At 39.0% G+C, this 27,257-nt stretch overlaps 2 protein-coding genes across 2 annotated transcripts; both read left to right on the top strand.

Moving 5' to 3' along the window:
* Nucleotides 1-1,525: 1,525 nt before the first annotated feature.
* LOC311261861 (phospholipase A2-like) lies at nucleotides 1,526-27,204 on the top strand (the record flags this gene model as incomplete). The annotated part of the gene is made up of 5 exons (XM_084360874.1): nucleotides 1,526-1,565; nucleotides 1,722-1,887; nucleotides 8,474-8,610; nucleotides 9,135-9,580; nucleotides 26,652-27,204. 4 exons carry the CDS (start codon nucleotides 1,526-1,528, stop codon nucleotides 9,254-9,256), a joined length of 465 nt encoding a protein of 154 aa, XP_084217000.1. The 3' UTR covers nucleotides 9,257-9,580; nucleotides 26,652-27,204.
* LOC311261860 (uncharacterized protein) lies at nucleotides 12,664-26,313 on the top strand. The gene is made up of 10 exons (XM_084360873.1): nucleotides 12,664-12,733; nucleotides 12,890-13,046; nucleotides 13,133-13,269; nucleotides 13,796-13,906; nucleotides 16,813-16,969; nucleotides 17,056-17,192; nucleotides 17,722-17,832; nucleotides 20,898-21,054; nucleotides 21,141-21,268; nucleotides 26,191-26,313. Exons 1-10 carry the CDS (start codon nucleotides 12,694-12,696, stop codon nucleotides 26,310-26,312), a joined length of 1,257 nt encoding a protein of 418 aa, XP_084216999.1. The 5' UTR covers nucleotides 12,664-12,693; the 3' UTR covers nucleotide 26,313.
* Nucleotides 27,205-27,257: the final 53 nt, after the last annotated feature.

The following is a 27,257-nucleotide window of genomic DNA, read 5'->3' as shown; positions in this document are numbered from 1 at the left end:
CCCTGTGAGGACGTCACCTGGACATAGTGATCGTTTAAAAGACATCGAAAACATTTAGAGATGGAGACACTGAAGGATATGTTGGTTAAATATAACAAGGGCAGTTTCAATAGCTCATATTGTTTATGATGACCAGTTAGAGTGTGATCAGTGTCATCAGGGCTTCATTTATGCCAGATCCTGCTGGAACAGGATCCAGGACCTCCAAGATCTGGACCAGCGCCAATTTGATCAGGATCTGGCACCTCCTTCATCACTATCTGATAATATAAGTGTAATATTTAATCTTAAATGATCCTGTCCTGGTTAGATAACGCCCTCTTTCTTGAGAAGTCTACAGCGATCATATGCCAAAATGTTTACACACTAACAAGGAGAGGAACTTCATTGGAAAATAATAGAAGGACAGAAGAGATAAGTTTATTTATGTGACTGCCAATCTGGATTTAGCCAGAGCTCATTTTAACAGCTCTTATCAGTGTCACTGAACACACTTTAATCTGTCCTCATAAACTTCATGAGCTGTTTAATCTTAAAGCTTTTGCTACTTTACAAATTCAACATCTGTGTAATAACTTTATCAAACAAGATGACGAGCAGCATCGTGACGATACTCTTCTAATATTCTGTAATTTCAGCTGATTGACTTCATTCTACTTCCTTGACCTTCATTTCTTCAGTGTGAAATAATTCAGAGATTTGTTTATATTCAGTGTGTTTCACATTTTTATTGCGCTGTAACAAGTCTGATCTCAATTTAATGTAAAACCAACATTTTGCACTTATTGTTTCCAACCTTTGAACACCATCAGAGCTTCATCATTTCCAACTTATTTCGAGATTTCTCGTCAAGTCAAATTGTCTTGCTCCATGGACAGATCGTTTAATGAGTATTAAGTCATCTTCTCCTCAAAGTCAGTCATTGTTTCTTGTTGCGTTCCTTCTTTGCAGCGTATATTTTCAGATTGTCACTCAAGAACTAACTTGAGGTGGATTTGTAGGATTTCTGTCCCCGTATTGTTCGTAAATGCATCAGGCCTCATTCATGACTGGACAGCTGATGTGCAGTAAAATAGATGATGTCCAGGTGACGTCCTCACAGGGTTCACAATGAAAGTTTTTACAATGTAATGTCAGACTTCTTTTCAACTTCAGTCACAGACGTCTAAACGACTTATTGTGGTTCAGACTTTAATTCTGACCCCTGTGAGGACGTCACCTGGACATCACTAGTGATTGTTTAAAAGACGTCAAAGAACTTTTGTTCTGGCTCTCCACTGGACGTCTCTTCAACGTGAACAAAGACGTTGGTTTGACGTCTCTTCGATATGTTTCTGCTCAGTGAGTTTGTTTCATGAACTGATTGTCAGACTTGGAACTGATCCAAACAGACAGTTTGTCAGGTAAGCCCTCATTTACAGTTCACGCCCACTTGTCTCCATCTCATCTGTTTTTTTCTCCCCTGCTGCTCTATAAGAACAGCTGACCAACATCCTCACCATCCATACCATTTCTGACTGCAGCCATGAATGTGTCAGGTCCTCTGCTGATGCTGCTTCTCACTGGTAAGAAGAAACTGACAATATGCACCATGAAATGATCTTTATGTCTCTGTTAGGTCTTTTTTAATCCACCACTTCTCTGTCAATGTTGTACCACTGTTTCATGGATATTTCTGTTCTGCTGATTTGATCCATATTTGTATGTGTGTGCCTCTGCAGCCTGTACGGTCAGCGGTCAGGGGAGGCCATATTCCTTATCGGAGTTTGCGTACATGATCTCATGTGTTCAGCCTGGTTTTAACCCTTTGACCTGGACCAAGTACCGGGACTACGGCTGCTACTGCGGCCTCGGTGGGAAGGGAACTCCTGTGGATGACCTGGACAGGTAGGTTTGTTTTTCAGTCAACATTTTAAAAACTAAATAAACGTGTGATTTTCTCAAACATGCACTCTTTCCTTCTGTGTTCTCAGGTGCTGCAAAGTTCATGATGACTGCTATGGAGCATGCCAGAAGAATCCTGACTGCAAGGGTTTCTCCCATAATTTGAAGCCATATTATATTCATTACTTGTTCACCTGTTCAACAGGCCAAGCAACCTGCTCATGTAAGTCTAAACCAGGATGCTTCAACACAACAATTTCAAAGTCAAATTTGAAGTGTTTTTAAACTATTTTGTGGTGAAAATCTGCAACGACGCTGGTGAACATTTGACAAAAGGCTTGATTTTAAAGCATCAGTTCACCCCAGAATCAAAAATGCATATCTGTATATGTCTGACCTGTAGTGTTATCCTATCCATATTTCTCCTTGTTGCTTGTAGTTTTGGGCTGTAATTGAAGTTATACCTTAATCAAACCACACTAAAACTATATAGATGGATAAATAACACTACAGGTAAGAGGAACAACGTGTATTTTTGATTTTGGGGTGAACTGTCCCTTTAAACAGCTATCAATAGGTATTACACAGCCAGGTATTGAGTACTTTGTCTACAAACAAACTCTCTCATTTATTTACTGTTTGTAACCTCACAATCTGTATTATGTGTATTTTCTGACTCTGTCTCCACAGCGTACAACAGCAAGTGCAGGCAAGCCGTATGTGAGTGTGATCGGGCAGCAGCTCTCTGCTTTGCTCGGACCAAATACAACCCCAAATACTGGAACATGGATCAGACACTCTGTGAAAAATGAGTTAACCAACAAAAAACACAAGAGGGAACGTTGGATTTCTCTCTAAAGTTTAATTTCTTTATGATTTTAAAACAAAACCTGATTTAAAAGAAGTTTTGATTCTATAAAAAATGTTTCACTAAATCAAAGACAGGAAGTGAGATTCTCAGTTTGGATTTCAGCCTCTCTGTGTCCTCATGTCTGCAGAGCTTCTGTAGCAGATCTGTGCTTATCTCAACATCCAGTCAGTCTCTTATGATTTCTACTGTTTCATCAGTTAAAGGAACAGTTCACTTAAATACAAATCCAGTCCTCATCTCCTCCCTCCATGCTGATGAAAGTCAGGTGAAGTCTCGTCGTCCACCAAACATTTCTGGAGCTTCACGGTAAAACAGAGTTGCAGCATTCTGCTGAACACCTGAAGCAGCTGGAGACTTGATTTAAAACAGAAAAACAACCAAAGAAACATGAAATGACTGAATTGTTAATTGTGGTAAACTGTTCCTTTAAAGAATAATCAAAACCATGTGTTGTCTGTTTATGCATCATGTGTAACTACAAATCTACTGACAAATCTGGGTCCAATCAGTTCAGCATTAAAATGAAAGCATTCATGTGTGTTTCTGTGTCTTCTGTCAGCTTTTGATTGATACTAACTGATAAGAGAGGAAGCTTTAAACTGTCGTTATGGTTTGATTATAAATACACAATCATTGAGCAGAAATTTGAACTAAAATAGGTTCAAGATTTCCACAGTTTGAGATTACAGGAAGGTAAAAATATCAGGAGAATATTTAGGTCCAGTTTTAACAAAACACTCCAAGTAGCAGCAACAACACGTTATTATTATTTCAAAATAAGAGTCTGGATCATGGCTCTGTGGGTTATATTGGCTTGTAGAGAAGAGTGGTCACATACTTCTTTTTGTACCGGTGTGTTGCGCTGAGGACCATCAACAGGCAGATGAAGTGATGCACCCATCATGCCTAGTGCCTACCATACACACCTGTGGGGGCAGTGTTATGAACTGGGGTTGATTCAGTTGGTCAGGTCAAGGTTCAGCAATGTTATGTGCCCAAAAATGAGGTCATCTGACGACCTGAATATACTGTTGGGACCCACAGATGAAGTCGTTCATTGTGGATTTCAAAATAGACTCTGAACTGAACTCAGAATTCTGGTTGATGTAATGCACGTGTGTCCAGTCTACGTGTTTGTTCACTGTTTGGGTGTTATTGTGACCTCAGGTCAGGTTATTGGTAGTTTGCTTTGCTACACGGCTAATTTGATGTTAGTTGAATGATGCTTCACACAGACTCAGAGTCTTTGCATGCAACTAACCATCTTCTATAACCTGGCATCACGTCACACACACACACACACACACACACACACACACACACACACACACTCCTTCAGCCTGGAGCATATCACACCTACATGTGATACCATCTTGGACCCGAGCAGGCACGTGCACACATAGGGCCCAAGGGGTTCTTGAGCCCCTGCCCTTTTTGCCTCGTATTAAAAAGAATAATCTAATATGACAGCTGTTTGTGTAGGCTGTTTATCTTGCCACAAATCTTAAACTTCTCCCAGATATTGCGTTTATTGCGACTGTTTGCACTTGCCCTCCCATGATTTTCTTTTTGTTATGCAAGCTGTGTTAATGTGCAACCTTGGAAAAAATATCATATTAGTCTTAGCCTAGCAGTTCGGACGTCATGACTCGGTTTCGGGAAGTCGGGAAATTGGTCTAGCTAATATAGGTCTCAGACTACGTTAGTTGTGTGTGTGTGTGTGTGTGTGTGTGTGTGTGTGTTTGTGTGTGTGTGTTTGTGTGTGAGACCAAGCAGTAATGATACTGTACCATTTTATATGCTGGCTTACTGTAGGGTTGCTTTAGTAGTAGAAGTACTGGTAGTAGTACTAGTAGTAGTTGTATACTGTAGGCTAATAAAATAATGATAATAATAATAATAATTAAAGCTGCAAGCAGCGTTGAACGGGCCCTCGCCCCCCCACGTACGTCGGAGGGCAGACGCAGAGGGCGAGTCTGTCCACTATGTGGCCCTAGAGCTCACCCATTAATTATATGTCATGTTGTAATGTGTGATTTGGAGAAAACAGCCTGTGAATGTCATGTAAACTGGATGATGTTTGTCGTCACAGCACATAGCTGAGCGAAAGATAGCGCCTCAGTGAGCTTCTGTCAGAAATGCATGTATGTGTCATGTGTCAGAGAAAGTGTGTGTGTGTGTGTGTGTGTGTGTGTGTGTGTGTGTCTTTTGGTTTCACTTCTGTTTTGTTGTGCTTGCTTTTATTGTGTGAAGCTCTTTGTGCTACATTGTATTTGTATTAAATGTGCGATATAAATGACGTCTGATTGATTGATATCAGGCTGACCCACAACACAACGTAGCCACCTAGTGGACAGTTTGTGTCCAACACACACCACACATTGACGTGGCTCTTACAGTGGCCAAGCATTGAAAGTTCAGACTGTCATGCCCACCAGGAATAACGTAGGCGAAAGCTTTTTACAACTCTTCATCATCAAGGTATGAGGATGACTCTTAGTGACTGTGAAGTCTGTGGTGTTAAATCTGTAGGGCAAGTTAATTAAAGTACGAGCCATGGAAATGGGTGGAAATGGCGGCAACATCTCAACTTTGAACCAAAATGGCAAACTTCCCGTTGGACTGAGGTTGTGGGTCCAAGAGGCTTTTTTATGCGTTTGGTCACGATACTTATGCGTGCCGAAATTCGTTAGTGTATGTGCATGTAGGAGGCGGGGCTTCAAGTTTGACAAAATGGCCGCTGTGAACCAAAATGGCCGACTTCCTGTTGGACTGAGGGTTTCGGTGCCGAGGGGTATTTTGTGCATCTGGTCATGATACATATGTATATCGGAGGCAAAAGCTTTTGACAAGGTGTCATCATCAAGGTCTGAAGATGATATTTAGTGAGTGTGAAGTCTGTGGCGTTAAATCTGTAGGACTAGTGAAATAAAGTACGAGGCGTAGAAATGAAAAAAAATTAATGGGAAAAGCCATAAGGGGGCGTTAGGGGGCGCTACTGAGCTATCGTGCTGCACATGAGGGCAGTTGTAGTGTCGAATTAAGGTACTCATGTAACGAGCTACGGGCCGAATTTGGTGACCCATGACTCATGCAGCCAGTGTAGTTACATGATCCCAACATGATTTTGAGTCAATTGATCACATGACCTGGGAGCTATTGAGCTAAAACGCTAATATTTACATATAAAAATTAATAAAAATTGTTAACATAACAAAAATACTGTTTTGTTATTACAGAAACAAACACAGGAGTATGTCATTTAATCAATTTACTTGTCAATCACATGGCTTCTCCAACTTTCTCCATGTCTGTCTTTGATGTGTGTGTCCACAGGGAAAAGGTGCCAGTTCGTTACCTTGTGCATCAGCCTGTATGCTACTTGAGGACTGCCCCCCTGAAGACCTCCCTTGGGCCACATGCAAGTGAACAAACATCATTTGTCTGGAAAGTTGAAAGTTCAATAAAACAATTTTCTTTTTAAAAATCAGCACCATGTTCCAGTATTTTAATATATCACTTAATGATCTGCTGGAACCGACCGCCCACCGCCTAATTTACCTGCCAACAGTTGTATAAGGGGAGTGCCGGCACTTATCTTTTTCCACTTAAAGCACTGGTTGTAGTTATTAAGTTAATTATTAATCAGAGTTACAAACTGACAGTTTAGTACCTTTTAATGAGACTGATTTGGTGAATTGGCTCTTTTCCCTTCTTCAAGGGTGGTGCCCCGAGGTGATCTAATGTAAATTGGATCTTATTATTTATCATAATTAAAAATAATCCCTGATAATCATTAAATAAAATTGACAGCCAAATTTAACCCAAAACTCCCTATTAATGTTGCATGAAGCACTACAATACTGAATCAGCAGGTTTTTCCATCAATGATTTTTTCTTCGCTGATGACACCGACTTATTCCAAGATGACAACGCCACGATTCATCGGGCTCAAACTGAACGAGTGGTTCAGGCAGCGTGAGACATCATTATCAGCACCACAGAGTCCAGACCTGAACCCCACTGAGAAGCTTTGGGATGTGCTGGAGAAGACTTTACGCAGCGGCCCGACTCTCCCAGCATCAATACAAGATCTTGGCGAAACGTTAATGCAACTCTGGATGAAAAAAAATGTTGTGATATTGTATAAGCTCATCAAACTGATGCAGGTGAATGTGTGCTGTAATCAAAGCTAAAGGCGGTCCAATGAAATATGAGAGGGTGTGACTTTTCTTTTTTGGGCAGGGCAGTGTAGTTAATGAGGACCAATTAGAGTGTGACCAGTGTCATCAGAGCTCACTTTGACCCAGATCCTGATGGAAACAGAATCCAGGACTTCGTAGATCTGGACCAGCGCCAGTTCGATCAGGATCTGGCACCTTTGTCACTACAAGATAAATATTTAATCTTATTACCGTGTCATGTTTAAATAACGCCCTCTTTCTTGTGATTTCTACAGTGATCGTAAGCCACAATGTTTAGACACTAACAAGGATTAAATATACACAACATTTCTCTGGTAGTGACAAAGGGTGTGCCTAATCCTGATCAAATAGGTACCGGTGACAATCGGCGAGGTCCCGGATTTATCCAGAACCAGTTTTAATAGCTGTTATGTTGTTACTGCTGTACAGCTTCAACATCTGTGTATTAACTCTATCAAACAAGCTGACGAGCAGCTAAAATGTTCATCAAACTGAGAAAAGGTGATCAACAAAAAACTTCTGAGCTCACCAAGATTTAAAATCTTAGATTTTGGAGAGATGAGATGAAATATCTTGTTTTAAAGGTATTCAGCAATTTATATCTTTGAGTTCATATTATTAAAATGATCTTTTGTTCTTCTATTAGTCAGGAAATTATAAGATTTTGCAATTTTTAGATAAAGCAAAGCCAAATATTTTTTATTTTTAACTTTTTTGAATGACACTACACTAATATTCTGTAATTTCAGCTCTGATTGATTGACGTCATTGTACTTCTTTGACCTTAATTTTTTTTCAGTGTGATAGAATCAAGAATTGCAATAAATGTAATTAAGTATTATTTGCTTATATTCAGTCTGTTTGACGTCTCTTCGATATGTTTCTGCTCAGTGAGTTTGTTTCATGAACTGTTTATCAGACTTGGAACTGATCCAAACAGACAGTTTGTCAGGTAAGCCCTCATTTACAGTTCACGCCCACTTGTCTCCATCTCATCTGTTTTTTTCTCCCCTGCTGCTCTATAAGAACAGCTGACCAACATCCTCACCATCCATACCATTTCTGACTGCAGCCATGAATGTGTCAGGTCCTCTGCTGATGCTGCTTCTCACTGGTAAGAAGAAACTGACAATATGCACCATGAAATGATCTTTATGTCTCTGTTAGGTCTTTTTTAATCCACCACTTCTCTGTCCATGTTGTACCACTGTTTCATGGATATTTCTGTTCTGCTGATTTGATCCATATTTGTATTTGTGTGTCTCTGCAGCCTGTACGGTCAGCGGTCGGGGGAGGGGACGTTCCTTATGGGATTTCAAGAACCTGATCGAATGTGTTCAGCCTCATGGTAGCGCTCTCAACTACATCGACTACGGCTGCTACTGCGGCTACGGTGGGCAGGGAACACCTGTGGATGACCTGGACAGGTAGGTTTGTTTTTCAGTCAACATTTTAAAAACAAAATAAATGTGTGATTTTCTCAAACATGCACTCTTTCCTTCTGTGTTCTCAGGTGCTGCAAAGTTCATGATGACTGCTATGGAGTACAAATGAACAATCCTGCCTGCCGCGGTTTCTGGTCTCTCTTGTTTAATCCATATAGTCTTCCTTATAAGTTCATCTGTTCAAGACGCCGGGTGACCTGCTCAGGTAATTAAACGCTTCAACACCATTTAGACATAAAATTTAAGTTGTTTTGCTGTTTTTGTCACTTTTGTGGTGACATTTTTTGACGACACTGGTGAGAATTTGACACAAGACTTTTTTTTTTTACTGTGTGAATTTAAAGGATCAGTTCACCCCAGAATCAAAAATGCACATCTGTATATGCATATCTTACCTGTGGTGTTATTCTATCCGTCTGGATTGTTTTGGTGTTTGGTCCCGACACCGACCGTGTTAACTTGGTACAGTTGGCTGTTAATAATATGCATATTTCTTCTTGTTGCTTGTAGTTTTGGGCTGTAACTGAAGTTATACCTTAATCAAATCACACTAAAACTATGTAGATGGATAAATAACACTACAGGTAAGAGGAACTACGTGCATTTTTGATTTTGGGGTGAACTGTCCCTTTAAAGAGCTATATATACATTTAGTTCTGTGGAGAACTTTCATTTATTTAGTGTTTGTAACCTCACAATCTGTATTATCTGTATTTTCTGACTCCACAGCGACCAACAACAAGTGCCAGGCTCTTGCATGTGAGTGTGATCGGGAAGCAGCTCTCTGCTTCGCTGAGGCCGAATACAACCCTGACCACTGGCACCTGGATCAGAAACTCTGTAAAAAATGAGTTAACCAACAAAAAACACGAGAGAGAACGTTGGATTCCTCTCTAAAGTTTAATTTCTTTATGATTTTAAAACAAAACCTGATTTAAAAGAAGTTTTGATTCTATAAAAAATGTTTCACTAAATCAAAGACAGGAAGTGAGATTCTCAGTTTGGATTTCAGCCTCTCTGTGTCCTCATGTCTGCAGAGCTTCTGTAGCAGATCTGTGCTCATCTCAACATCCAGTCAGTCTCTTATGATTTCTACTGTTTTATCAGTTAAAGGAACAGTTCACTTCAATACAAATCCAGTCATCATCTCCTCCCTCCATGCTGATGAAAGTCAGGTGAAGTCTCGTCGTCCACAGAACATTTCTGGAGCGTCACAGTAAAACAGAGTTGCAGCGTTCTGCTGAACACCTGAAGCAGCTGGAGACTTGATTTAAAACAGAAAAACAACCAAAGAAACATGAAATGACTGAATTGTTAATTGTGGTAAACTGTTCCTTTAAAGAATAATCAAAACCATGTGTTGTCTGTTTATGCATCATGTGTAACTACAAATCTACTGACAAATCTGGGTCCAATCAGTTCAGCATTAAAATGAAAGCATTCATGTGTGTTTCTGTGTCTTCTGTCAGCTTGTGATTGATACTGACTGATAAGAGAGGAAGCTTTAAACTGTCATTATGGTTGGATTATAAATACACAATCATTGAGCAGAAACTTGAACTAAAATAGGTTCAAGATTTCCACAGTTTGAGATTACAGGAAGGTAAAAACATCAGGAGAATATTTAGGTCCAGTTTTAACAAAACACTCCAAGTAGCAGCAGCAACACGTTATTATTATTTCAAAATAAGAGTCTGGATCATGGCTCTGTGGGTTATATTGGCTTGTAGAGAAGAGTGGTCACATACTTCTTTTTGTACCGGTGTGTTGCGCTGAGGACCATCAACAGGCAGATGAAGTGATGCACCCATCATGCCTAGTGCCTACCATACACGCCTGTGGGGGCAGTGTTATGAACTGGGGTTGATTCAGTTGGTCAGGTCAAGGTTCAGCAATGTTATGTGCCCAAAAATGAGGTCATCTGATGACCTGAATATACTGTTGGGACCGACAGATGAAGACGTTCATTGTGGATTTCAAAATGGACTCTGAACTGAACTCAGTTCCCCAGAATTCTGGTTGATGTAATGCACGTGTGTGCTAATATTTACTTATAAAAATTAATAAAAATTAATAAAACATATGAAAAGATGTAAAATGTCAAAACAAGAGGCGTATCTCATGCAGCCAGTGTAGTTACAAGATCCCAACATGATTTTGAGTCAATTGATCACATGACCTGGAAGCTATTGAGCTAACATGCTAATATTTACATATAAAAATTGTTAACATAACAAAAATACTTTTTTGTTATTATAGAAACAAACACAGGAGTATGTCATTTAATCAATTTACTTGTCAACCACATGGCTTCTCCAACTTTCTCCATGTCTGTCTTTGATGTGTGTGTCCACAGGGAATAGGTGCCAGTTCGTTACCTTGTGCATCAGCCTGTATGCTACTTGAGGACTGCCCCCCTGAAGACCTCCCTTGGGCCACATGCAAGTGAACAAACATCATTTGTCTGGAAAGTTGAAAGTTCAATAAAACAATTTTCTTTTTAAAAATCAGCACCATGTTCTAGTATATTAATATATCACTTAATGATCTGCTGGAACCGACCGCCCACCGCCTAATTTACCTGGCAACAGTTGTATAAGGGGGGTGCCGGCACTTATTTTTTTCCACTTAAAGCACTGGTTGTAGTTATCAAGTTAATTATTAATCAGAGTTACAAACTGACAGTTTAGCACCTTTTAATGAGACTGATTTGGTGAATTGGCTCTTTTCCCTTCTTCAAGGGTGGTGCCCCGAGGTGATCTAATGTAAATTGGATCTTATTATTTATCATAATTAAAAATAATCCCTGATAATCATTAATTATTAATGACAGCCAAATTTAACCCAAAACTCCCTATTAATGTTGCATGAAGCACTACAATACTGAATCAGCAGGTTTTTCCATCAATGATTTTTTCTTCGCTGATGACACCGACTTATTCCAAGATGACAACGCCACGATTCATCGGGCTCAAACTGAACGAGTGGTTCAGGCAGCGTGAGACATCACTATCAGCACCACAGAGTCCAGACCTGAACCCCACTGAGAATCTTTGGGATGTGCTGGAGAAGACTTTACGCAGCGGCCCGACTCTCCCATCATCAATACAAGAAACATTAATGCAACTCTGGATGAAAATAAATGTTGTGATATTGTATAAGCTCATCAAACTGATGCAGGTGAATGTGTGCTGTAATCAAAGCTGCAGGTCCAATGAAATATGAGAGGGTGTGACTTCTTTTTTTGGGCTGGGCAGTGTAGTTAATGAGGACCAATTAGAGTGTGACCAGTGTCATCAGAGCTCACTTTGACCCAGATCCTGATGGAAACAGAATCCAGGACTTCGTAGATCTGGACCAGCGCCAGTTCGCTCAGGATCTGGCACCTTTGTCACTACAAGACTAATATTTAATCTTATTACCGTGTCATGTTTAGATAACGCCCTCTTTCTTGTGATTTCTACAGTGATCGTAAGCCACAATGTTTAGACACTAACAAGGATTAAATATACACAACATTTCTCTGGTAGTGACAAAGGGTGTGCCTAATCCTGATCAAATAGGTACCGGTGACAATCTGCGAGGTCCCGGATTTATCCAGAACTAGTTTTAATAGCTGTTATGTTGTTACTGCTGTACAGCTTCAACATCTGTGTATTAACTCTATCAAACAAGCTGACGAGCAGCTAAAATGTTCATCAAACTGAGAAAAGGTGATCAACAAAAAACTTCTGAGCTCACCAAGACTTAAAATCTTAGATTTTGGAGAGATGAGATGAAATATCTTGTTTTAAAGGTATTCAGCAATTTATATCTTTGAGTTCATATTATTAAAATGATCTTTTGTTCTTCTATTAGTCAGGAAATGATAAGATTTTGCAATTTTTAGTTAAAGCAAAGCCAAATATTTTTTATTTTTAACTTTTTTGAATGACACTACATTAATATTCTGTAATTTCAGCTCTGATTGATTGACGTCATTGTACTTCTTTGACCTTAATTTTTTTTTTCAGTGTGATAGAATCAAGAATTGCAATAAATGTAATTAAGAATTTTTTGCTTATATTCAGTCTGTTTGACGTCTCTTCGATATGTTTCTGCTCAGTGAGTTTGTTTCATGAACTGTTTATCAGACTTGGAACTGATCCAAACAGACAGTTTGTCAGGTAAGCCCTCATTTACAGTTCACGCCCACTTGTCTCCATCTCATCTGTTTTTTTCTCCCCTGCTGCTCTATAAGAACAGCTGACCAACATCCTCACCATCCATACCATTTCTGACTGCAGCCATGAATGTGTCAGGTCCTCTGCTGATGCTGCTTCTCACTGGTAAGAAGAAACTGACAATATGCACCATGAAATGATCTTTATGTCTCTGTTAGGTCTTTTTTAATCCACCACTTCTCTGTCAATGTTGTACCACTGTTTCATGGATATTTCTGTTCTGCTGATTTGATCCATATTTGTATTTGTGTGTCTCTGCAGCCTGTACGGTCAGCGGTCAGGGGAGGGGACGTTCCTTATGGGATTTCAAGAACCTGATCGAATGTGTTCAGCCTCATGGTAGCGCTCTCAACTACATCGACTACGGCTGCTACTGCGGCTACGGTGGGCAGGGAACTCCTGTGGATGACCTGGACAGGTGGGTTTGTTTTTCAGTCAACATTTTAAAAACAAAATAAATGTGTGATTTTCTCAAACATGCACTCTTTCCTTCTGTGTTCTCAGGTGCTGCAAAGTTCATGATGACTGCTATGGAGTACAAATGAACAATCCTGCCTGCCGCGGTTTCTGGTCTCTCTTGTTTAATCCATATAGTCTTCCTTATAAGTTCATCTGTTCAAGACGCCGGGTGACCTGCTCAGGTAATTAAACGCTTCAACACCATTTAGACATAAAATTTAAGTTGTTTTGCTGTTTTTGTCACTTTTGTGGTGACATTTTTTGATGACACTGGTGAGAATTTGACACAAGACTTTTTTTTTTACTGTGTGAATTTAAAGGATCAGTTCACCCCAGAATCAAAAATGCACATCTGTATATGCATATCTGACCTGTAGTGTTATTCTATCCGTCTGGATTGTTTTGGTGTTTGGTCCCGACACCGACCGTGTTAACTTGGTACAGTTGGCTGTTAATATGCATATTTCTTCTTGTTGCTTGTAGTTTTGGGCTGTAACTGAAGTTATACCTTAATCAAATCACACTAAAACTATGTAGATGGATAAATAACACTACAGGTAAGAGGAACTACGTGCATTTTTGATTTTGGGGTGAACTGTCCCTTTAAAGAGCTATATATACATTTAGTTCTGTGGAGAACTTTCATTTATTTAGTGTTTGTAACCTCACAATCTGTATTATGTGTATTTTCTGACTCTGTCTCCACAGTGTACAACGGCATATGCCAGAAAGCTGCATGTGAGTGTGATCGGGCAGCAGCTTTCTGCTTCGCTCAGGCCAAATACAACCCTCGACACAGGGACCTGGATCAGAAACTCTGTAAAAAATGAGTTAACCAACAAAACACACGAGAGAGAACGTTGGATTTCTCTCGAAAGTTTAATTTCTTTATGATTTTAAAACAAAACCTGATTTAAAAGAAGTTTGATTCTATAAAAAATGTTTCACTAAATCAAAGACAGGAAGTGAGATTCTCAGTTTGGATTTCAGCCTCTCTGTGTCCTCATGTCTGCAGAGCTTCTGTAGCAGATCTGTGCTCATCTCAACATCCAGTCAGTCTATTATGATTTCTACTGTTTTATCAGTTAAAGGAACAGTTCACTTCAATACAAATCCAGTCCTCATCTCCTCCCTCCATGCTGATGAAAGTCAGGTGAAGTCTCATAGTCCACAAACATTTCTGGAGCTTCACAGTAAAACAGAGTTGCAGCGTTCTGCTGAACACCTGAAGCAGCTGGAGACTTGATTTAAAACAGAAAAACAACCAAAGAAACATGAAATGACTGAATTTTTATTTGTGGTAAACTGTTCCTTTAAAGAATAATCAAAACCATGTGTTGTCTGTTTATGCATCATGTGTAACTACAAATCTACTGACAAATCTGGGTCCAATCAGTTCAGCATTAAAATAAAAGCATTCATGTGTGTTTCTGTGTCTTCTGTCAGCTTTTGATTGATACTAACTGATGAGAGGAAACTTTAAACTGTCATTGTGGTTGGATTATAAATACACAATCATTGAGCAGAAACTTGAACTAAAATAGGTTCAAGATTTCCACAGTTTGAGATTACAGGAAGGTAAAAATATCAGGAGAATATTTAGGTCCAGTTTTAACAAAACACTCCAAGTAGCAGCAACAACACGTTATTATTATTTCAAAATAAGAGTCTGGATCATGGCTCTGTGGGTTATATTGGCTTGTAGAGAAGAGTGGTCACATACTTCTTTTTGTACCGGTGTGTTGCGCTGAGGACCATCAACAGGCAGATGAAGTGATGCACCCATCATGCCTAGTGCCTACCATACACACCTGTGGGGGCAGTGTTATGAACTGGGGTTGATTCAGTTGGTCAGGTCAAGGTTCAGCAATGTTATGTGCCCAAAAATGAGGTCATCTGGTGACCTGAATATACTGTTGGGACCCACAGATGAAGTCGTTCATTGTGGATTTCAAAATGGACTCTGAACTGAACTCAGTTCTCCAGAATTATGGTTGATGTAATGCACGTGTGTGCTAATATTTACATATAAAAATTAATAAAAAATTTGAAAAGATGTAAAATGTAAAAACAAGAGGCGTATCTCATGCAGCCAGTGTAGTTACATGATCCCACACTGATTTTGAATCAATTGGTCACATGACCTGGAAGCTATTGAGCTAACATGCTAATATTTACACATAAAAATTAATAAAAAATATTTAGAGATGTAAAATGTAAAAACAAGAGGTGTATCTCATGCAGCCAGTGTAGTTACATGATCCCAACATGATTTTTAGTCAATTGATCACATGACCTGGGAGCTATTGAGCTAAAATGCTAATATTTACATATGAAAATTAATAAAAAATAATAAAAATTAATAAACATTTTGAAAAGATGTAAAACGTAAAAAAACAAGAGGTGTATCTCATGCAGCCAGTGTAGTTACATGATCCCACACTGATTTTGAGTCAATTGATCACATGACCTGGAAGCTATTGAGCGAACATGCTAATATGTACATAAAAAAATTAATAAAAATTAATAACAAATATTTAGACATGTAAAACGTAAAACAGAAACTGGAAACAGAATCCAGGACTTCGTAGATCTGGACCAGCGCCAGTTCGATCAGGATTTGGCACCTTTGTCACTACAAGATAAATATTTAATCTTATTACCGTGTCATGTTTAAATAACGCCCTCTTTCTTGTGATTTCTACAGTGATCGTAAGCCACAATGTTTAGACACTAACAAGGATTAAATATACACAACATTTCTCTGGTAGTGACAAAGGGTGTGCCTAATCCTGATCAAATAGGTACCGGTGACAATCTGCGAGGTCCCGGATTTATCCAGAACTAGTTTTAATAGCTGTTATGTTGTTACTGCTGTACAGCTTCAACATCTGTGTATTAACTCTATCAAACAAGCTGACGAGCAGCTAACATGTTCATCAAACTGAGAAAAGGTGATCAACAAAAAACTTCTGAGCTCACCAAGACTTAAAATCTTAGATTTTGGAGAGATGAGATGAAATATCTTGTTTTAAAGGTATTCAGCAATTTATATCTTTGAGTTCATATTATTAAAATGATCTTTTGTTCTTCTATTAGTCAGGAAATGATAAGATTTTGCAATTTTTAGTTAAAGCAAAGCCAAATATTTTTTATTTTTAACTTTTTTGAATGACACTACATTAATATTCTGTAATTTCAGCTCTGATTGATTGACGTCATTGTACTTCTTTGACCTTAATTTTTTTTTTCAGTGTGATAGAATCAAGAATTGCAATAAATGTAATTAAGTATTATTTGCTTATATTCAGTCTGTTTGACGTCTCTTCGATATGTTTCTGCTCAGTGAGTTTGTTTCATGAACTGTTTATCAGACTTGGAACTGATCCAAACAGACAGTTTGTCAGGTAAGCCCTCATTTAAAGTTCACGCCTACTTGTCTCCATCTCATCTGTTTTTTTCTCCCCTGCTGCTCTATAAGAACAGCTGACCAACATCCTCACCATCCATACCATTTCTGACTGCAGCCATGAATGTGTCAGGTCCTCTGCTGATGCTGCTTCTCACTGGTAAGAAGAAACTGACAATATGCACCATGAAATTATCTTTATGTCTCTGTTAGGTCTTTTTTAATCCACCACTTCTCTGTCAATGTTGTGCCACTGTTTCATGGATATTTCTGTTCTGCTGATTTGATCCATATTTGTATTTGTGTGTCTCTGCAGCCTGTACGGTCAGCGGTCAGGGGAGGGGACGTTCCTTATGGGATTTCAAGAACCTGATCGAATGTGTTCAGCCTCATGGTAGCGCTCTCAACTACATCGACTACGGCTGCTACTGCGGCTACGGTGGGCAGGGAACACCTGTGGATGACCTGGACAGGTAGGTTTGTTTTTCAGTCAACATTTTAAAAACAAAATAAATGTGGGATTTTCTCAAACATGCACTCTTTCCTTCTGTGTTCTCAGGTGCTGCAAAGTTCATGATGACTGCTATGGAGTACAAATGAACAATCCTGCCTGCCGCGGTTTCTGGTCTCTCTTGTTTAATCCATATAGTCTTCCTTATAAGTTCATCTGTTCAAGACGCCGGGTGACCTGCTCAGGTAATTAAACGCTTCAACACCATTTAGACATAAAATTTAAGTTGTTTTGCTGTTTTTGTCACTTTTGTGGTGACATTTTTTGATGACACTGGTGAGAATTTGACACAAGACTTTTTTTTTTACTGTGTGAATTTAAAGGATCAGTTCACCCCAGAATCAAAAATGCACATCTGTATATGCATATCTTACCTGTGGTGTTATTCTATCCGTCTGGATTGTTTTGGTGTTTGGTCCCGACACCGACCGTGTTAACTTGGTACAGTTGGCTGTTAATAATATGCATATTTCTTCTTGTTGCTTGTAGTTTTGGGCTGTAACTGAAGTTATACCTTAATCAAATCACACTAAAACTATGTAGATGGATAAATAACACTACAGGTAAGAGGAACTACGTGCATTTTTGATTTTGGGGTGAACTGTCCCTTTAAAGAGCTATATATACATTTAGTTCTGTGGAGAACTTTCATTTATTTAGTGTTTGTAACCTCACAATCTGTATTATGTGTATTTTCTGACTCTGTCTCCACAGTGATCAACGGCATATGCCAGAAAGCTGCATGTGAGTGTGATCGGGCAGCAGCTTTCTGCTTCGCTCAGGCCAAATACAACCCTCGACACAGGGACCTGGATCAGAAACTCTGTAAAAAATGAGTTAACCAACAAAACACACGAGAGAGAACGTTGGATTTCTCTCTAAAGTTTAATTTCTTTATGATTTTAAAACAAAACCTGATTTAAAAGAAGTTTGATTCTATAAAAAATGTTTCACTAAATCAAAGACAGGAAGTGAGATTCTCAGTTTGGATTTCAGCCTCTCTGTGTCCTCATGTCTGCAGAGCTTCTGTAGCAGATCTGTGCTTATCTCAACACCCAGTCAGTCTCTTATGATTTTTTCTCCAAAATTCTCCAAAACTACATTTAAACTTTGCCGAATTATCTATTAGTAGTTCCTGTTTGCAGTGAACCTGTGGATGTACAGACGACTATCACTGGATCACTGTGATACTGAAGAAAACTTAAAAATGTGATTTTTCTCAGGCAAGTTCTGCACATGTAAGGAGCGTCTTTTTCTGAGGATGTCTAAGCAGATTTATGGAGTCATCATCTCCTCCCTCCATGCTGATGAAAGTCAGGTGAAGTCTCATAGTCCACAGAACATTTCTGGAGCTTCACAGTAAAACAGAGTTGCAGCATTCTGCTAAACACCTGAAGCAGCTGGAGACTTGATTTAAAACAGAAAAACAACCAAAAAGACATGAAATGACTGAATTTTCATTTGTGGTAAACTGTTCCTTTAAAGAATAATCAAAACCATGTGTTGTCTGTTTATGCATCATGTGTAACTAGAAATCTACTGCTAGATTAAGACTACTACTACTAGACTCTACTACTTCAAAGACTGGTAACATTGAACTGGGCCTAGACAGCACACAGCATAGCATAGCACGGCCAAGCACAGGACTTTTTAACTCTGGTTGATGTAATGCACGTGTGTCCAGTCTACGTGTTTGTTCACTGTTTGGGTGTTATTGTGATCTCAGGTCAGGTTATTGGTAGTTTGCTTTGCTACACGGCTAATTCGATGTTAGTTGAATGATGCCTCACACAGACTCAGGATCTTTGCCTGCAACTAACCATCTTCTATAACCTGGCATCATGTCACACACACACACACACACACACACACACACTCCTTCAGCCTGGACCATAGCACACCTACATGTGATACCATCTTGCACCTGAGTCCACCCCTCGTCAGCCATGTTATAGTCCTCCTTCGATCAGCCATTTTGTTTGTAGTCTTCCTTTGACCATGCTGTGCAGCATGGCACTTTGAACCCTAGCCACCATTTTACTTTTGTTCTTACACACACACACACACACACACACACCTGTATACAGTACATGTTAGTTAGATTGTGTGCTTTCATCTTTGTGTTAAAAGACTTTTCAACCTTCATGCTGTCTATTTCTATCTGTGGTTTGTAGTGATGAGTGGATCGTTGTATTGCTGCTCCTGCACTTTTGATGTCCTTCCGCAACGAAGTTCCTAACGAAATAATAAAGTACTTTTGACTTTGACTTGACTTAATGGGACGGATTTGGTGAATTGGCTCTTTTCCCTTCTTCAAGGGTGGTGCCCCGAGGTGATCTAATGTAAATTGGATCTTATTATTTATCATAATTAGTAATTATCCCTGATTATCATTAATTATTAATGACAGCCAAATTTAACCCAAAACTCCCTATTAATGTTGCATGAAGCACTACAATACTGAATCAGCAGGTTTTTCCATCAATGATTTTTTCTACGCTGATGACACCGACTTATTCCAAGATGACAACGCCACGATTCATCGGGCTCAAACTGTGAACGAGTGGTTCAGGCAGCGTGAGACATCATTATCAGCACCGGGACCCTTGGGGATCCTTGACAGAATCTGGACCAGCGCCAGTTTGATCAGGATCTGGCACTTTTGTCACTACAAGATAAATATTTAATCTTTTTATCCTGTCATGGTTGGATAATGCCCTCTTTCTTGTGAACTCTACAGTGATCATAAGCCAAAATGTTTACACATTAACAAGGATAGGAACTTCAGTGGAAAATAATAGAAGGACAGCACAGATGAGATTAAATATTACACACATTTCTCTGGTAGTGACAAAGGAGGTGACTGATTCTGCGAGGTCCTGGATTTAGCCAGAACTCATTTTAACAGCTCTTATCAGTGTCATTGAACACACTTTAATCTGTCCTCATAAACTTCATGAGCTGTTTAATCTTAATGCTTTTGCTACTTTACAAATTCAACATCTGTGTATTAACTTTATCAAACAAGCTGACGAGCAGCTAAAATGTTCATCAAACTGAGGAAAGATGATCAATTATAACAAAAAACTTCTGAGCTCACCAAGATTTAAAATCTTAGATTTTGGAGAGATGAGATGAAATATCTTGATTTAAAGTTATTCAGTAATTTATATCTTTGAGTTCATATTATTAAAATGATCTTTTGTTCTTCTATTAATCAGGAAATGTTAACATTTTGCAATTTTAAGATAAAGCAAAGCCAAATATTTTTATTTTTAACTAAAAAAGACTTTCTTCATAACGAAACTTCTTTAGACATCTGTAACTGAAGTTGAAAAGAAGTCTAACATTACACTGTAAAAGCTTTAATTCTGACCCCTGTGAGGACGTCACCTGGACATAGTGATCGTTTAAAAGATGTCAAAGAACTTTTGTTCTGGCTCTCCACTGGACGTCTCTTCAACGTGAACAAAGACGTTGGTTTGACGTCTCTTCGATATGTTTCTGCTCAGTGAGTTTGTTTCATGAACTGTTTATCAGACTTGGAACTGATCCAAACAGAGTTTGTCAGGTAAGCCCTCATTTACAGTTCACGCCCACTTGTCTCCATCTCATCTGTTTTTTTCTCCCCTGCTGCTCTATAAGAACAGCTGACCAACATCCTCACCATCCATACCATTTCTGACTGCAGCCATGAATGTGTCAGGTCCTCTGCTGATGCTGCTTCTCACTGGTAAGAAGAAACTGACAATATGCACCATGAGATGATCTTTATGTCTCTGTTAGGTCTTTTTTTAATCCACCACTTCTCTGTCGATGTTGTGCCACTGTTTCATGGATATTTCTGTTCTGCTGATTTGATCCATATTTGTATTTGTGTGCCTCTGCAGCCTGTACGGTCAGCGGTCAGGACATATCACGTGCTGTATGGCAGTTTGGGTACATGATCAGCTGTGTTCAGCCTGGTGTTAACCCTTTAATGTACAACAACTACGGCTGCTACTGCGGCCTCGGTGGGCAGGGAACTCCTGTGGATGACCTGGACAGGTAAGTTTGTTTTTCACTCAACATTTTAAAAACAAAATAAATGTGTGATTTTCTCAAACATGCACTCTTTCCTTCTGTGTTCTCAGGTGCTGCAAAGTTCATGATGACTGCTATAAAGCAAGCATGAAGAGTCCTGAATACAGCGGTTTCTTTGACCATCCATATTTTATTATATATGATTACACCTGTTCAGAACACCAGGTGACCTGCTCAGGTAAGACTAAACCAGGACGCTTCAACACAACAATTTAAACATCAAATTTGAGGTGTTTTTAAACTCTTTTGTGGTGAAAATCTGCAGCGACGCTGATGACAATTTGACAAAAGGCGTGTGAATTTAAAGGATCAGTTCACCCCAGAATCAAAAATGCATGTCTCTCATTTATTTAGTGTTTGTAACCTCACAATCTGTATTATGTGTATTTTCTGTCTCCACAGCGACCAACAACAAGTGCCAGAAAACTGCATGTGAGTGTGATCGGGCAGCAGCTCTCTGCTTCGCTCAGACCAAATACAACCATGAACACAAGTTCAGGGATCAGACACTCTGTAAAAAATTAGTTAATTAACAGAACATACAAGAGAGAACGTTGGATTTCTCTCTAAAGTTTCATTTCTTTATGATTTTTAAACAAAACCTGATTTAAATGAAGTTTTGATTCTATAAAAAAAGTTTCACTAAATCAAAAACAGGAAGTGAGATTCTCAGTTTGGATTTCAGCCTCTCTGTGTCCTCATGTCTGCAGAGCTTCTGTAGCAGATCTGTGCTTATCTCAACATCCAGTCACAGTCTCTTATGATTTCTACTGTTTCATCAGTTAAAGGAACAGTTCACTTAAAAGCAAAAAACAAATCCAGCCATCGTCTCCTCCTGATGATATAAAGTCAGGTGAAGTCTCGTAGTCCACAGAACATTTCTGGAGCTTCACAGTAAAACAGAGTTGCAGCGTTCTGCTGAACAACTGAAGCAGCTGGAGACTTGATTTAAAACGAAAAAACAACCAAAAAAACATGAAATGACTGAATTTTCATTTGTGGGTAAACTGTTCCTAATAATAATAATATAATAATATATAATAATAATAACAACAACAATAATAATAAAAGAATAATCAAAACCATGTGTTGTCTGTTTATGCATCATGTGTAACTACAAATCTACTGACAAATCTGGGTCCAATCAGTTCAGCATTAAAATAAAAGCATTCATGTGTGTTTCTGTGTCTTCTGTCAGTTCTTGATTGATACTAACTGATAAGAGAGGAAGCTTTAAACTGTCGTTATGGTTGGATTATAAATACACAATCATTGAGCAGAAATTTGAACTAAAATAGGTTCAAGATTTCCACAGTTTGAGATTACAGGAAGGTAAAAATATCAGGAGAATATTTAGGTCCAGTTTTAACAAAACACTCCAAGTAGCAGCAACAACACGTTATTATTATTTCAAAATAAGAGTCTGGATCATGGCTCTGTGGGTTATATTGGCTTGTAGAGAAGAGTGGTCACATACTTCTTTTTTCTTCCACAGAACTATGAGAGAGTTTGTTTGTAGACAAAGTACTTAATATCTGGCTGTGTAATACCTTTATATAGCTGTTTAAAGGGACAGTTCACCCCAACATCAAAAATACACGCTGTTCCTCTTACCTGTAGTGTTATTTATCCATCTACATAGTTTTAGTGTGATTGACATGGCATTAACTGATTCATATTTTTCAGAAAAGTTTGCACTCTACCCTGAGAATCCCAGGAACTGCACTTGTTTTTAAGGTATAACTTCAGTTACAGCCAAAAACTAAAGCAACAAGGTGAAATATGCATATTATTAACAGCTAACTGTACCAAGTTAACACGGTCGGTGTCGGGACCAAACACCAAAACCAAATCTAGATGGATAAAATAACACCACAGGTAAGATATACATATACAGATATGCATTTTTGATTCTGGAGTGAACTGATCCTTTAAATTCACACACAGTAAAAGAAATCAAGCCTTTTTGTCAAATTGTCATCAGCGTCGCTGTAGATTTTCACCACAAAAGAGTTTAAAAACACCTCAAATTTGATGTTTAAATTGTTGTGTTGAAGCGTCCTGGTTTAGTCTTACCTGAGCAGGTCACCTGGTGTTCTGAACAGGTGTAATCATATTTAATAAAATATGGATGGTCAAAGAATCCGCTGCATTCAGGATTCTTCATCTGTGCATCATAGCAGTCATCATGAACTTTGCAGCACCTGAGAACACAGAAGGAAAGAGTGCATGTTTGAGAAAATCACACATTTATTTTGTTTTTAAAATGTTGACTGAAAAACAAACCCACCTGTCCAGGTCATCCACAGGAGTTCCCTGCCCACCGAGGCCGCAGTAGCAGCCGTAGTTGTTGTACATTAAAGCTCTGACATCAGGCTGAACACAGCTGATCAGGCTCCTAAACTGCTGCCCCGAACGTGCACTCCTCTTACCACTGACCGTACAGGCTGCTGAGACACAAATACAAATATGGATCAAATCAGCAGAACAGAAATATCCATGAAACAGTGGTACAACATTGACAGAGAAGTGGTGGATTAAAAAAGACCTAACAGAGACATAAAGATCATTTCATGGTGCATATTGTCAGTTTCTTCTTACCAGTGAGAAGCAGCATCAGCAGAGGACCTGACACATTCATGGCTGCAGTCAGAAATGGTATGGATGGTGAGCATGTTGGTCAGCTGTTCTTATAGAGCAGCAGGGGAGAAAAAAACAGATGAGATGGAGACAAGTGGGCGTGAACTTTAAATGGGGTTGGCTCCTCCCTGTAGTTTTTGCTGCATGAAGTAAAATTTGGCGTCATAAAAACTTTCATTTTGAACCACAATAAGTTGTTCAGACGTCTGTGACTGTAGTTGAAAAGAAGTCTGACATTACACTGTAAAAACTTTAATTCTGACCCCTGTGAGGACGTCACCTGGACATAGTGATCGTTTAAAAGACATCGAAAACATTTAGAGATGGAGACTCTGGAGGATATGTTGGTTAAATATAGCAAGGGCAGTTTCAACAGCTCATATTGTTTATGATGACCAGTTAGAGTGTGATCAGTGTCATCAGGGCTTCATTTATGCCAGATCCTGCTGGGACAGGATCCAGGACCTCTAAGATCTGGACCAGCGCCAATTTGATCAGGATCCGGCACCTCCTTTATCACTATCAGATAACATAAGTGTAATATTTAATCTTAAATGATCCTGTCCTGGTTAGATAACGCCCTCTTTCTTGAGAAGTCTACAGTGATCATATGCCAAAATGTTTACACACTAACAAGGAGAGGAACTTCATTGGCAAATAAAAGGACGACAGCAGAGATAAGATTAAATATTACACACGTCTCTGGTAGAGACAAAGGATGTGACTGCCGATCTGCGAGGTCCCGGATTTAGCCAGAGCTCATTTTAACAGCTCTTATCAGGGCTTTAATCTGTCCTCATAAACTTCATGAGCTGTTTAATCTTAATGCTTTTGCTACTTTACAAATTCAACATCTGAACTTTATCAAACAAGATGACGAGCAGCAAGTCTGATCTCAATTTAATGTAAAACCAACATCTTCCACTTATTGTTTCCAACCTTTGAACACCATCAGAGCTTCATCATTTCCAACTTATTTCAAGATTTCTCGTCAAGTCAAATTGTCTTGCTCCATGGACAGATCGTTTAATGAGTATTAAGTCATTTTCTCCTCAAAGTCAGTGATTGTTTCTTGTTGCGTTCCTTCTCAGCGTAGATTTTCAGACTGTCACTCAAGAACTAACTTAAGGTGGATTTGTAGGATTTCTGTCCCCGTATTGTCCGTAAATGCATCAGGCCTCATTCATGACTGGACAGCTGAGTCAGTTTTTATGATGTCAAATTTGACTTCATATTTAAAGTTCACGCCCACTTGTCTCCATCTCATCTGTTTTTTTCTCCCCTGCTGCTCTATAAGAACAGCTGACCAACATCCTCACCATCCATACCATTTCTGACTGCAGCCATGAATGTGTCAGGTCCTCTGCTGATGCTGCTTCTCACTGGTAAGAAGAAACTGACAATATGCACCATGAAATGATCTTTATGTCTCTGTTAGGTCTTTTTTAATCCACCACTTCTCTGTCGATGTTGTACCACTGTTTCATGGATATTTCTGTTCTGCTGATTTGATCCATATTTGTATTTGTGTGCCTCTGCAGCCTGTACGGTCAGCGGTAAGAAGAGTGCACGTTCGGGGCAGCAGTTTAGGAGCCTGATCAGCTGTGTTCAGCCTGATGTCAGAGCTTTAATGTACAACAACTACGGCTGCCACTGCGGCCGCGGTGGGAAGGGAACTCCTGTGGATGACCTGGACAGGTAGGTTTGTTTTTCAGTCAACATTTTAAAAACAAAATAAATGTGTGATTTTCTCAAACATGCACTCTTTCCTTCTGTGTTCTCAGGTGCTGCAAAGTTCATGATGACTGCTATAAAGCAAGCATGAAGAATCCTGAATGCAGCGGATTCTTCCGTTTTCTGTTAGAGCCATATAGTATTCATTACTGGTACACCTGCTCAGAACGCCGGGTGACCTGCTCAGGTAAGTCTAAACCAGGATGCTTTTTAAGCTCTTTCTTGGTGAGAATCTGCAACGACGCTGGTGAGAAGTTGACAAAAGGCTTGATTTTTTTTTTATTTGAGTGAATTTAAAGGATCAGTTCACCCCAGAATCAAAAATGCATATATATATATGCATATCTGACCTGTAGTGTTATTTTAATTATTTTTGTTGATTGTTTTGGTGTTCAGCACCGACACGGACCATGTTAACTTGGAGCTTGGTACAGTTAGCTGTCAATAATATGCATATTTCTCCTTGTTGCTTGTAGTTTTGGGCTGTAACTGAAGTTATACATTAATCAAATCACACTAAAACTATGTAGATGGATAAATAACACTACAGGTAAGAGGAACACCGTGTATTTTTGTCCCTTTAAACAGCTATCTATAGGTATTACACAGCCAGGTATTGAGTACTTTGTCTACAAACAAACTCTCTCATGGTTCTGTGGAGAACTTTCATTTATTTACTGTTTGTAACCTCACAATCTGTATTATGTGTATTTTCTGACTCCACAGCGACCAACAACAAGTGCAAGGCTGCTGTATGTGAGTGTGATCGGGCAGCAGCTCACTGCTTCGCTCAGGCCAAATACAACCCTGAACACAAGCTCGTGGATCAGAAACTCTGTGAAAAATGAGTTAACCAACAAAAAACACAAGAGAGAACGTTGGATTTCTCTCTAAATTTTAAAATTTAACTTCTTTATGATTTTTAAACAAAACCTGATTTAAAAGAAGTTTTGATTCTATAAAAAATGTTTCACTAAATCAAGGACAGGAAGTGAGATTCTCAGTTTGGATTTCAGCCTCTCTGTGTCCTCATGTCTGCAGAGCTTCTGTAGCAGATCTGTGCTTATCTCAACATCCACTCAGTCGCTTATGATTTCTACTGTTTTATCAGTTAAAGGAACAGTTCACTTAAAAACAAAAAACAAATCCAGTCATCATCTCCTCCCTCCATGCTGATGGAAAGTCAGGTGTATCTGGGGACTTGTTTTAAAACTTAAAAAAAACATAATAAAATTCTCCAAAACTACATTTAAACTTTGCCGAATTATCTATTAGTAGTTCCTGTTTGCAGTGAACCTGTGGATGTGCAGACGACTATCACTAGATCACTGTGATACTGAAGAAAACTTAAAAATGGGATTTTTCTCAGGCAAGTTCTGCACATGTAAGGAGCATCTTTTTTCTGAGGATGTCTAAGCAGATTTATGGAGTCATCATCTCCTCCCTCCATGCTGATGAAAGTCAGGTGAAGTCTCGTCGTCCACAGAACATTTCTGGAGCTTCACAGTAAAACAGAGTTGCAGCGTTCTGCTAAACAACTGAAGCAGCTGCAGACTTGATTTAAAACGGAAAAACAACCAAAGAAACATGAAATGACTGAATTTTCATTTGTGGTAAACTGTTCCTTTAAAGAATAATCAAAACCATGTGTTGTCTGTTTATGCATCATGTGTAACTACAAATCTACTGACAAATCTGGGTCCAATCAGTTCAGCATTAAAATAAAAGCATTCATGTGTGTTTCTGTGTCTTCTGTCAGCTTTTGATTGATACTAACTGATAAGAGAGGAAGC

Source organism: Pagrus pagrus, assembly GCF_965226575.1.
Source record: "Pagrus pagrus genome assembly, chromosome: 8".
NCBI lineage: Eukaryota > Metazoa > Chordata > Actinopteri > Spariformes > Sparidae > Pagrus > Pagrus pagrus.
This window is presented reverse-complemented; position numbering and strand designations above follow the sequence as displayed.